General features: G+C 54.1%; 1 protein-coding gene across 2 annotated transcripts in view; it reads right to left on the bottom strand.

Annotated features, from left to right (window-relative positions):
- The window catches only part of NEURL1 (neuralized E3 ubiquitin protein ligase 1), a 95,936-nt gene that overhangs the window by 6,445 nt on the left and 76,542 nt on the right, over nt 1-12,949 (bottom strand). For both annotated transcript variants that reach the window (XM_004473992.4, XM_004473993.3), the window contains exon 3: nt 12,297-12,618. In XM_004473992.4, coding sequence (XP_004474049.1) covers nt 12,297-12,618 — 322 coding nt within the window. The remainder of the gene's footprint in view (nt 1-12,296; nt 12,619-12,949) is intronic.

The raw sequence follows: 12,949 nt of genomic DNA, 5'->3' as shown, positions 1-12,949 counted from the left end.
TCCTTCTTTGCACATGCGTGTATTACTTATAATTTTAACCACAAGGGTCCCTCGCTCTCTATCCGCAGCATCTAGATCAGTGCCAGGCACTTAGTAGACACTCAGTAAATACTGTTTGAGGTGACAGCCTAACACCCTGGGAGGCCAGAGTGAAGCCTGCCTCCCCCATGGCCCCCATCCTCTCTCTGCATAAATTCTCTCATCTAATCCAAACAATTATCTTCTGAAGTTATCATTGCCACTTAAGGACATTGAGGCTGAGAGAAGTAAATTTATCCCAGACAGTCTTTCAGAAGTGACTTAGTTGGGAATCAACTCTATTTTAATCATACAAATAATATAAACTATTAGAAAACACATCTCAGCAATAAGAAAACAAAGCCCCTGTCAGCCCACTACCCAGTAAAAAGCACTGTTAATATCTGCATACGTGACCACCAAAAAAAACACATTCTCACCAAATTCTGTGGATAATTTCAGGGCATTCCTGAGTCACATGAAGCTGGTCCATAGGCTCTGACCTCAGGCTAAGAAGCCTGCTGTACAGGTTTTCTTTTTCATAACTAGCATTTCCATCAAGCCTCCTGTCCCTCTGGAGAAGCCTCTGGGGGTCTGGCTAGTTGGGGTTTCCCAGCATCGTACTTGGCAGGGAGGAGGGAGCCAAATGGAAAACGCAGTTATTCCAGGGAATTGACCCTGCGACTGCAATGGTGCAGAGAGGCTGGGGGACTGTGGAGAGGCAAGGATGGCCTGTGTGGGAGGGGCAGGCGTGAGACACAACACTGGGGAGCTGAGGAGGACCTGTGGGGCAACTTGGACCCAGGGAACAGCTCCTGCCTCCCCCACCCACCCCCTTGGTAATCCAAGGGGATGGCCACTGCGATTGCAGGGGGTGGGGGTGGGAACGGCAGGACGAGGAGGGAAAAAGGAGCACGCGGGGGCCCCCAGGAACAAGGCTGTCTCGGGGTGACTCACAGATATGCGCCCCCACATACCTGCTCCGGTCAGCAGCCCAGAGCCCGTGGGCCGGGGCAGAGCCTCGGGACAGGTTGCCGACTGGGGCTGGATGTGAGCGACCCCCGCCGGCGTCATGAGGAGTCCCCTCGTATTGGAACACCCCCACTGGCGGTGCTGACTACCTCGGCGGCAGCTGACCCACTGCTGGGTTCATCTGCCTTGAAGGAGGTGCTTCCCTCTCTTAAGCTGAAGCCTGCCTCCACTCCGTTTACACCCACCACCTCTGAGACTGCCTCTCCACCACGTACTGGAGACGACCTTCCTCGCAGAATCCTCAGCCTCCCCACGCCTTCCCACCTCGTGGCTGATGAACAGAACCACTCAGTGCTCCAGCTGTGCCCTGACCAGCCCAGTGTCCAGTGTGGCCATTACCTCCCTTGATATGCACACAACAGTGCTATTAAAGCGATTAAGAGCACTTCTGCTTGTTTAACTAACCAAAATCTATATCCTGGTAGGCGGAATGGGAGCAGAGGGAAATGCAAGGGCTTTGAAGTCATCAGCCTGGGTTCCAATCCTGGCTCTGCCACTTCCTGTCTCTCTGACCTTAGATGAGTAGCTTCGCCTCTCTGGGCCTCTCTTCTTCAGCAGTGAAATCAGCATTTACTGATTGATAGAAAAATCTGTGTTCCCATACTCCCTTTAGAAGGGCTGCTGTGAAGATGACACGGAATAAAGGGCCCAGGGCACCTAGCAGAGGATCATCAGGAGTATCGCAAGCATGATTATGATCATTTAGAGGCTGCACGGTTCAGAAGGAAGTGCGTGAGCTGTGGAGTGATACAGACCTGGGTTTATATCTCCAGTCCAGCACTTGGCCGTGTGGCCACTGGGCAAGCAAATTTCCCTCCCAGCCTCAGCTTCCTCACCTGGAGGGCAGGGGTGATTCCACCTGCCTTGCATTGTTACTGCAGGGCTCAGGGAGAGGAGTGGGGAGCCCCTGGCACCTAGAAGGTCCCTGCATGGGACCTAGGAAATAGTCATTTAAAGAAATCACTGATTAAAAAATAAGAGGGAAAAGCTAAAAAGTGGAGATCAGAGGAGAAAGAAGAAAAGGAGGGAGAAATGGTGGGGAGTGCGGAGAGGAGGAGGGGAAGGAAAATGACCCTGTTAGCCTTGAAGTAATGCTGGAGTGGGGAGGGGAAGGACAGGAGCTGGGAAACAGTTAAAAACTGAATCCCTGGGGCCATTGCCCGGTCCAAGTACATCTTCTCTCCCATCCCCTCCACTCCTCAGGGTCAAGAGCAGCTGCAGGCAGCCCGCAAGCTCCAAAATAGCCATCCCATCCGTGGGCCCGGCTTCTCTGGGCCCTGAAATAGATGAAACTTGAGATGGTCGAGCTGATCAGAGCACCCTCCACAGAAGGGGCAGCAAAGGTCGCAGCTAACTGAGCCATTCCCAAGTCAGAGGTCAGGGAAAGGTCCAGGCTCTCACAGCTATGGGAGAACACCCTGGAACCATCGCCAGGCCAGGCCTGAGCCTGGGTACAGCTTGAAAAGCCCAGAGGAGCAACTTATAACCCCAAGCGGTAGGGCGGACTCACATTTGGAAGCAACAAGTTATGTAATCAGTGCCCGGGACACGTGACTGCCCACTCTGGAGGTATGTTTGGTGGGGGGAGGGGCAGCATAAGTCAGCAGGAGAAGCTGCTAAGCTGTCCCTCCTCATGTGTCCCCCTTTCAGGAAGGAACTTGTCGGGCTTCAGCTCCTGTCAATTTGATGCCTGGCGATGCCTCTGGAAATACTTTGGGCTGGGGCAGAAACAGCCAGGCCCCGCAAGGGCCACGGAGCCCCAGGCTAGCGTTTCCTCCCGTCAGGATGGGGCTCAGGGCAGATAAGCATCTCCCCGGAGGGTCACCACTCGCTGGCCTACTGCGTGCCCAGGCCTGGGGAGCCAGGAGCCTGTGGAAGGGTCAGGGCTTAGAAGCACGATGCCATTTGAATACCATTTAGTTACAAGGTTCTTAGCATGGCAGGTTAGATGGGACCTTAGAGGTGAACTAGAAAACCCACTTATTCCTGCCAAATTCTCACTCGGCTCAGCAAGAATGGCCCTGGGGACAGGAAGCTTACCATCCCTCAAGGCTACCCATCCCCTATCTTTGAGCAATGGTGGCTGTTAGAAAAACGTTCCTTGTTTTGATCCATAATGGTCCTAGATGGACTCCTTTGGGCCCCCTCTGAGTCTTCTCTTCTTCAGGACAATATCCCCAGGGTTCCAGCAGAGGCTGAATCCCTTCTCCTGACTCAGAGGAGGGAAAATGCCTAGGAAGAAAGAGGATTTGACCTGGGCACCAAAGGATAGGAAGGTTTGGCTTGACAGAAGCAAGAGGGTACTTGGGGTGGGAAAAATGTGTGAGCAAATGGCTGGAGACCAAATGGAGACCAGTCGGAGCAAGGTTGGAGAGAGAAAGAAAGGGAGAGGAGGTAGAGGTGACAAGGCAGGAGCAGAGGAGAGGGGCAGCCTCCAGAAGCACAGGGGGTCAGCTCTCCCCCAGAGAGCCGCCCAGGCCTGCCACCCATTGCCTGGCAGCCCAGGGTAACCAAGGTAGGTCCTGGGCGCAGGCAAAGGGGCTCCTTTGAAGCAGGGCCTGACATCGGCCCGAGAGTCTTGTTTGTTTAGATTCTCACATCCGGAACCCTGGCTAATCTACAACCACGGGTCAGCCTGCAGCAGGCGGTAACAGCCGGCCACTGTTTGGAAGGCGCTGCCAGCCCATTTACTGTCTCCATAAACATCCTCCGGCCAGCCTGCATCTGGCACAGGAGCCGTGGCAGGCAGGCTGCGTGGCCTGGGTGGGCTAGGGGTTTCTCAGGGCAGGGCCCTGAAACCCACACCCACCTCCGCCCTCTCCCTATAAACCCAACCACGAGAAAGCTAGGAGAAACAAACACTCTCTCCTAGGCTCATAAAGGGCGGAATGTCCTGGAATCACTCAGGATCACAGACTCACATTTATGGAAATCTTCAAGCCACAAGATCTCAGGCTTATGGAGTCTCAGAATCATCTGGCCCAGTGGTTCTCAGTCTTTGGTGATGGTTGTTAAAATGGTGAAATCCTTTGACCAATGGAGTCTGAAGCTCTGTTGACGTCTAGGAGGTGGGCCCAGGGCCCTGTCCCCTTACCATCCCTCGGCACATCTCAGCTACCTCAAGGATGCCTCTGCGGACCCCCAGTGTTCCAAGGAACCCAGCTGGAGAAGCACAGATCTAGTGCCAAGAAGTAATTTTGATTACCTGGTTTTACTTTCATTCTGATACAGGAACTTTGTTTGAAGGCTCCCTCTTTCTGGTGGGGGGATTGACTTGGGGTTTTTTTTCCCTTTTTGGTGGTGTTTTAAAATTAGACTTTCCTTTTAACCTAAGACAATATAGCCTTCTCCATTGCATAAACATTTTTACATCTTTGTGAGCCCCAGACACTATCTGTAAGATAAATAGGGCAGGGGTAGTTATGCCCAAATAACAGATGAGGAGCTCGAAGCACAGAGATGCTGAGACACTTGACCAACACTAATGAGCAGCCAAGTCAAGTCTTGATCTAGTCAGGTCTCCTGCTTCTGAAATGAGAGCTTTGTCCCCAACACTGCAAGGCCACAGCCCCTGCCCTACACACACACACACACACACACACACACACACACACACTCCACCCTGGGTCCCCAGGTCTTTCAAAAGTCCCCAGAACTGTATCTTGGGCCAAAGACATCTGGATGGAACCATGCAAAAGTGCCATTTTTATACATTAAAAACTGTCCAATATCAGCAATTTCATATCTTATGTATTTGTCCTGGTAGAAAATTAGAGTGCGCCAAGAACAGAACCAGACAATGCCCTTAGGAGCCTTCAAGGAGCTACAAGGCAGGCAGACCCATCCTCATCACTGAGCCAGGGACCCTGAGTGCCCCCTGCCCCTCTTCACTGTGCCGATATGTCTTGGCCCGCAGTGGCCTCTCTGTGCTTCCTTCACTGCCCAACACTGCCTGGTGCCTTGAGCTCTGGTCAATTCCATTCCGGGAGATATAGGAGGGCACAGACCCCCACCCTTGCGGGGTTTCCAAACACAAGACGGACCCATATCTAGAGAAGCTGGGAGGCAGCGCAACTCAGGCTCCTGGGTTCAAATCCCATCTCCACCAGCGACCAGCTGTGTGACCTTGGACAAGTTGTCTGAGACTCTGTTTCTTTGTCTCTTATAAGATGGGCACAATAATAACCTCCTTTAGGGTTGAGGTGAAGATAAAATGAAAGAAAGTACATGAAAACCCTGGCACATAGGCTGACACATAGTAAGTGCCCATAAAATTGCAGAAATAAATAGGCAAGATATATATATATATATATATGATATAGACATAATATAAACAAAGAGGGTTTAGGCTGTTTCCATAAAGAGCAGGGCAGTACATGAGGCAGAACTGCTTATACCATTGAGACCCGCATGTGCCTCGGGAGTTCAGGAAGAAGAAAGGTCTTTGAGGACAGGGGAGGTCGGGGAAGCCTGGAGAGGGGGACAGCTTGGTGTTGGACCTGGATATTATTGGCAGAATTTGGAGTGAGCAAGAAGAAAGTACCTGGAAGAGCCTCTGAATCACAAGGAACAGCAAGATACCTACCTACCTACCTACATGCATACGTACATATATGCATATACATATATATATTTTTTTTTTTTTTTTTTTAAATGAAGGAACAAAAATAGCCAAGGAAGACGTCACCATCAGCATCCCCAATTCTTTCCCCCATCCTAAGAGCTTGGCTCACCTCCTTAAACTAATATTTACCTCCCAGCCCTGGCAGCCGCAGCTGCGGGTAAATATTGGTCTGGCCTGGGAAGCGGAAGCCGCAGATGACGGTGTGGTCCTCAGCCGGGGATGGCGCGCACTCTCTATCCCGCCGAGCCGGGGCACGCCCTGGACAGGGGACCTGGCGCCGGGGGGTCATCTCCGGAGGGGCCGGGCCACTCACTGCAGGGCAGCTGTGCTGAGCCGCCCTTTCTCACCAGCTCGCACCCCTGGCCTGGCCCTGAGGAAGCGGCCCCGAGAGGCTCCACGCATCCCGCCCAGAAGGCCCTGGGGTCTCTTCCCAGGAGCTGGGAACCTGGCAGGCAGGTGGGAGCAGCATGCCCCAGGCCCTCGGGGGCGCCACCCCATGCCCTCCTAGCCTTCTCCTGGGCCTCCTCACACTGACCTCAGCCCAGATCAGCCGGGACATCTGAATTCCAGGCCTGGCCTGCCTGCTGACCTGCTGGAAGCACCTGGACAGGCCCCTCCCCATCTCTGGGCCTCCTCGTTCTCCACTGCCAACCACAAGCCCTCTTACTGAAGAACTTGACAGCACAGAAGCACCCGGAAACTCACTGCTTTCGTGGCTCTCTCCCCTGTGATGTGTGCACACCCCCTTCTCACAAGGCACCCACGACCTTTCCACTTTGGCCCCTCCTCTCAAGGGCCTGCCCCCCTCACCTTCCCAGCACCCTGACTGCTAATTCTCACCTATGTCTGTGTACACACCTCTTGACTGGCCTGAAATGTTCCTCCCAACCAATCCATTCTTTTCACCTCCTTTCTTACCTAACTTGAAACTTAGCTCCTACAGGAAGTCCTCCTGGATTGCTCTCCAGCGGCACCCTCAGTTTTGCTCTTCAGCCCACACCTAACTGCAGGATTAGACTTAGGCCACCTCATTGTGATATATGTCTGTCTCTTCTATAAACACTCCTTAAGGAGAGGGGCTCGGTTCTCCATCCCTTGGTCTCCCCCAATCTCCGCGTGGTGCCTAGCCGTGGTGGGCACAGGATGTCGCTCAGGAGTGCCCTGTAAGCGGGGTTCTGGCTCACCAGCCTCCTGCCAGGACGGGAGGCTGCTCTTCCTGAGCCAACATTTCTCAGGAGCAGGGAGACCTTGAAAACCTGGGCTAGGAGCTTATCTCTCCAAGTCTTAATCACCCCATAAAATTTGTGTTTACTTAGTTGCTGGCGGGTCCTTCTTCCTGGAGGTAAGAAGCTGTTATTCTTGGAGACACTAGCCCGGGCTTAGGTCAGGGCGCCTCAGGGTAGCAGGTGATCTGCGTAACTCCAGCACCGGCCTGGGAGAGCCTGGAGGCCTAAACTGGGCCTGCTGGGGCCTGGGAGAGCCTGGAGGCCTAAACTGGGCCTGCTGGGGCCGTGACCTGTCCTAAGTGTGAGCCTGGGTCACAGCCAGGGCAGCGGTGGGAGGGGACGTGGGACTGGGCTACACTTCTGGGAGGTGTCCGTGGGGACAGACACCAGCCCCTGCCTCTACCCCATCTGGAAAAATGGCAGATCATCCCATGGCCTCACCTGTACACCTACTATGTCCCAGGAAGCCCAGGATGCCTCTGGCCTGGGAGGCAGATACAGGCCAGGAGTAGTTTGGCAGGCTTTGGCCAAGGGTTCCGGACCAGCACCAGAGGGGTTGGGGGGGGCAGGCCCAGCAGGAAATCCCTCAGGATCAGACAGTGGGAGACAATCACCCCAGGAAACACCAGCCCATCGTCAGAGCCACCGAGACAGAGAGCCAGTTGCTTTAGAGGAGAGAAACACAGAGGCAGCAGCTGGGGAGGGAGACCACGGGGAGGGAGCTGAGCCAGGTGAGCCTCAGCAGGCAAACAGCAGAGGTGGGCGGAGAGGCCACGGGAGAGGCAGGTGTAGGAGGCAGCAGGCAGTGGAGAGTGAGAGCGGGAGGACAGACAGGAAGCAGGAGAGGAGGGAGAGAAGGAAGCTGACTCTGAGAGTAGCAGGTGGGTCCCGGAGGCCAGGGGTGTGGGAGTGAGGGGCCAAGAGCAAGCCCACCTCAGAAGATACCTCCGATGGATCATTTTTTTAAACAACAATAAAAGCTATTTAGGAAGGATGCGGACGTGGCTCAACTGATAGAGCGTCCACCTACCATATGGAGGGTCCAGGGTTCAAACCCAGGGCCTCCTGACCCATGTGATGAGCTGGCCCACACGTGGTGCTACCACACACAAGGAGTGCCGTGCTGTAGGGGTGCCCCACGCGCAAGGAGTGCACCCCGCAAGGAGAGCCACCTCACGTGAAAAAGCACAGCCCGCCCAGGAGTAGCACTGCACACACAGAGAGCGGACGCAGCAAGATGACACAACAAAAAAGAGACGCAGTTTCCCAGTTCCGCCGGATAATGCAAAAAGCAGACGCAGAAGAACACAGAGCGAATGGACACAAAGAGCAGACAATGGGGTGGGAAGGGGAGAGAAATTTTAAACTCTTAAAAAAAAAAAAATCTATTTAGGAAGAACAAAAGGAGGAGATACTGTAATCTGCTAATTGAAAGCAAGGGCCATAATTAGTGTTTGAAAATGCCCAGGGATTATATGGTGATTTATGGCTGGGACAGGAATCAGCTAAAGCCTTAGCCTTATTGGGTTACAGAGAGGAACCTGCCAGGAAATTCAAATGTAACCAAAAGTACTGTGTGGAAACCCATTTATGGTCAAATGGGGAATAGGCCAGGTCAGTCTCCTTGGGCTCTGGACCCCGGGTGGGGGCCTTCAAATTACTCTCCAGGCCCCTCTCTCAGCCCCTGAAAACTGAAGCCCCATCTCACCTGGTAGGCCCAAGCCCCCTCTTCCAAGAAGCCTTCCTGGGCTCCCTCCTCCCTCACTGACCTCGGCCTCCTCTAGCCTCCTGCCTCACTCTGTGCCTAAACCCTCTGCAAGGTCATGGAAAAGGCACTGCTGTGGGTATCAGAAAACTCAGCTCAGGTCCCAGTTCTGCCACATACCTAAACGGGCAAGCCAGGCTTTCCATGGGCCTCAGTTTTTTCCTTGCCAAATAGGAATGAAAAACACTCCGTGCAGGGACGGCTGCTGAGGATGTTAAATGAGATAACTGGATGGAAACCATTTCAGCCGATGGTTTCAGCCATCCACTCTGTCTCCTGCCGGGATGGCCCTGTCTTTCTAGGCGGGCTTTGTCTCCCTTTCTTCCCAGCAAGCCTAGGGCAGGGCTGGGTCCACCTCCGTCCCTCCCCACCCACACATTCCTTCATCCAAGTCATCTCCGGGACAAGTGGGGCTTGGAGGCCATCAGCCATACAGAGGGGAGGGACGGAGGCACAGCCGCAGCCACGGCGCCGTGGGGTGGGACGTGGGGTGGGACGTGGGAAGGAGCCAGCTCTCGTGCTGGGCCTTGAGGCCCAGTGGGATTTGAATCCTTAGGGACTCTGGGCAAGCAGGGTCCCGGCTTAGAGGAGAGCCTGAGTGTCGCCCGTACCTCCTTTGCCCCCGCCCACGACAAGACTGAGACTTTTTCAAGAGTGGAGACTTTCCCGTCCCCCACTGTGTGGCTGAGCCCTGGGCCACAGTGTTCATGACCACTGTACAGATAAAAAGGCTGAGGCTCAGGGGGAAGGGCCCACGCCGGAGCGCAAACTCAGGCATTGGGACCCCGAGTGTCTTGGGGATACCAGAGCAGGGAAGGCGTGTGCCTGAACCTCAGGTGAAGCGTTGCCCTCTCCAGGGTGGGTGAGGGTGACCCACAGTCCTTGGACACCTGAGACCTGTCCTTGAGCCTTCAAAAGAAGCCTGAGAACAGTTGTTATTACCCGCATTTAACAGATCAGGAAACTGAGGTCCCACAGCTAGTACAGGGTGAGGCCAGGAGCTGGCCTGGGTCCATCTGACTCTAGAGCCTGATGCATAACCCCTGCCCTTTCTGCCTCTAGCAGGTAGAGGCCCTGCGGGAGCACCCAGTTGACTGGGGAAATGGGAAGCAGATAAGAGGCCCTCTTCCCTGGGAGCTGAGACTGGGAACACCTGGGTTCGAGCTCTTATAGCAATATAAAAGCACTTTTATTGAGTTCAGAAACAGAAAGTCCCCAAACTATTGATTGATTAAATCATCGTCCGCTTGAAACTCAACAGAAAGGCTTTTGACAATTACTCATTTCTTTGTTTTTCCTTTCACTATCCTTTTACTCCAAATAAAGGTGTTTTAAAAGAAGAGCTCCTCTGTTTCTAGGCTCTGAAGTCAGAAAGGTAAAAAGCTTTTCAACCACCTCCATGGGACTTCTCTGCAGGGGTGGGGGCGGGGATGGGAGCTAGAGGAACCGGGCTGAGTACTGACGTCTCCAGGGCTGTGCCGGGCACTTCAGCGCAGCCTCTTTAATTGCAGGTGATCCTCCCACCAACCCATTCCACAGATGAAGCAGGCTCATGCAGGCTCTGCCTGGAGACAGAGCTAGTTGCCAGAGGGCTGATTTGTGTGTAGATTCTAGCTGCCAGCATGCACACACTCGTATATTCACGAGTGTAGCCAGGGGCAAAGAATCCTGGACTGGGACTCAGGTCACCTGAGGTCTAGTCCCAACTTGACCAGTGTGACCCTGAGTATTCTGAGCCTCTCTGAGGCCCCTTCCAGCCCTGGGAACTGGAAGCAGTTTGAAGAGTCCTAGCCCCCTAATGCCTCACCGCCTTTACCCAAAAAGCCCTAGGGCAGGAGTTGGGACAGAGTCCTGGAAGGCTACAGAGCTCAGGGGCTAAGAGCTGGCTTTGTCCATTGAAGCAAAAAACTTCCATTTTGAGACAGAATGGGAGTAGAGAATGGTGAGCCAACGCTTAATCTGTGCAGAATTTATAATTATGTTGACTGTAATAGTATGGAAATGGATAGAGGTGATATAGCAAGGTAGGTATTTAATTAACAGCACTGAAATATGCATGTGAATGTGGTTGAAAGGGGAAGTTTTGGGTCATATATGTTGGTAGAAAGAAAGCTAGAGGATAAAATGTGGGATTGCAAAGGAGAAATGAGATTATAAGGCTACGAGTCTCTAAAAAAGAGTCTGGAGGTTGTCAGAAGGAATGCCCTTATGCACAACTGAGCAGAGCCTAAGAGACAGATAAAGTAGATACAACCCCAGGTATTGGTTCTTATGAGGGATAAAGAGACCCACAGGTTCTATGGTCATGGCAGATGGGGTTCACTGCCATGGCAGATGGCCCTTCTTTGGAGATGGTGTTTCTGGGTGATGGAACTGGACTCAGAGGGGATCTCTTTTCACAAGACTCGCATGCTACTTTACTGGAATTGTAGTTGGTGCTGGGGTTTGAGATATATTTGGGGGATTTGAATCTCTGGACTGAAAAAATGATAGCCAGGCCCTGAGCCTCAACAGACTTCAAATCCTACACTCTGATTTATTGGACTTAGCCCACTCAGCTAACATCGAGTTGAAGAAGGTCAACCACCACACCATGGAGCCTAGAGTGTCTACAACTGAAAGCAGGAGGATTGCATCCAGTATCCATGTGGAATCCAAGCCCCCACTTGACATAGATGTGCAATGGACACAACCAATCCAATGTCCACAGAGAAAATGTGGCATGGGCGTGGGAAGGGTGGCCATGGTGGCTGCTGGGTGCGGGGAATGGGAGGAAGAGATGAGATGGGGAGGCATTTTCGGGATGTGGAGTTGTCCTGGGTGGTGCTTCATGGACAATTACAGGACATTGTAGATCACCCCAGGGCCCGCTGTATGGAACGTGGGAGAGTGTGGGCTATGATGTGGACCTTTGACTATGGGGTGCAGTGATGCTCAGAGATGTACTTACCAGGTGCAATGGATGTGTCATGATGATGGGAGAGAGTGTTGCTGTGGGGGGAGTGGGGGGTGGGGGCGGTGGGGTTGAATGGGACCTCAAATTTTTTGAATGTAATATTTTTAAAAAATAATAAAAAATAAATAAAAAAAATAAAAAATAAAAATAAAAATAAAAATAAAAAGAGCCGGCTTTGGAGTTGGGCAGACTCAGGGGTGCTGGCTCCACCACTCACCCACTGGCCTCTGGGGGAGAGTGCCTGGCCTCCCAGAGCCTGAGTCTCTGTCTCTATGGGCTCGGAAGGGGAGCTGCCTCCCTGGGTTGCTATGGGAACAGGCAACGAGAAGCCCCTGGGTGCCTGTGAATTACCGGCAAGATTATGATTACCCCCTGGGAAAGGCGTGGGAGGGGGGCCTTCAAGCCCGCCCCTTATGATTGCCCCTCAGGGGCACAATCAAGGGCGAGCGGGGCAGAAATCTCACCTGGGCTCCGCCTGCCAAAGCCACGGGCAGGAGGAAGGGCGCTCTCTGCGGCTCACGCACAGGCTCCCGGAGCCCCCACTGCGCACCCTCGGCCCTGGGGCTGTGGCCCACGGGAAAGGGGTACCCCCACCTGCTGGGACCGCGCAGGGCCCGGCCACGGCGTGTGGAGGTCACGCGGTGTGCCCCGAACCTCAGGGGAGCGGACACTCACCAAGCAGCTGGACGCCCCGCGTGAGGCCGTAGACGTCCACCAGGGCCCAGAGCGGGTCGGCCGTGCGGACGCCGTTGAAGAAGAGCATGGCGGCCGAGTCGTTGATGCGGTAGAAGACGCGGCCCTTCTTGTCCACCCAGAAGGCGATGATGTTGCCCTCATTGGCAAACTCCTCGGGCAGCGCCTTGGCCCAGAAGCCGCTCTGGGACACCAGGTCGGGGCAGGCGTACTTGGGCAGCGAGTCAGGGTGGATGCGGGACGGGTCCCGGCTGGTGAAGCCCAGGCGCAGGGCCCCGCTCCAGCAGCACTGCTTCTTGGTGATCTAGGCGACAGGGCGGTGGCCTCAGGCGCGCCGACCGGGTCAGGCAGACCAAGCACAAGGCAGAGAAGGTGCGCCCTTCATGGCAGACCACCCTCGAGCAGACTCCCAGGAGGTGTCACCCTCCCCAGCTCGCCCCCCACCCAAGCCCATTTCTCTCTTCCAGGGCGCCTCCTCCCACCCCCAGGCTGCTGGGCCATGGCCACTCCCCTCCCTGCTTTCCTCTCTGTCATCCTAGGAAGGTTGAGAAAGGAGAAGAGGAGTAAGGAAGAGGGATGAGGGAAGGAAAGGAGTGTGGTAGAGGAAAGAGAAGGGGCAGGGTGTCGTGTTGGGG

The sequence above is a fragment of the Dasypus novemcinctus genome, chromosome 6 (genome assembly GCF_030445035.2).
Source record: "Dasypus novemcinctus isolate mDasNov1 chromosome 6, mDasNov1.1.hap2, whole genome shotgun sequence".
Classification (NCBI taxonomy): domain Eukaryota; kingdom Metazoa; phylum Chordata; class Mammalia; order Cingulata; family Dasypodidae; genus Dasypus; species Dasypus novemcinctus.
The sequence above is the reverse complement of the archived record's forward strand: the minus strand, read 5'-3'. Positions and strand labels throughout refer to the sequence as shown.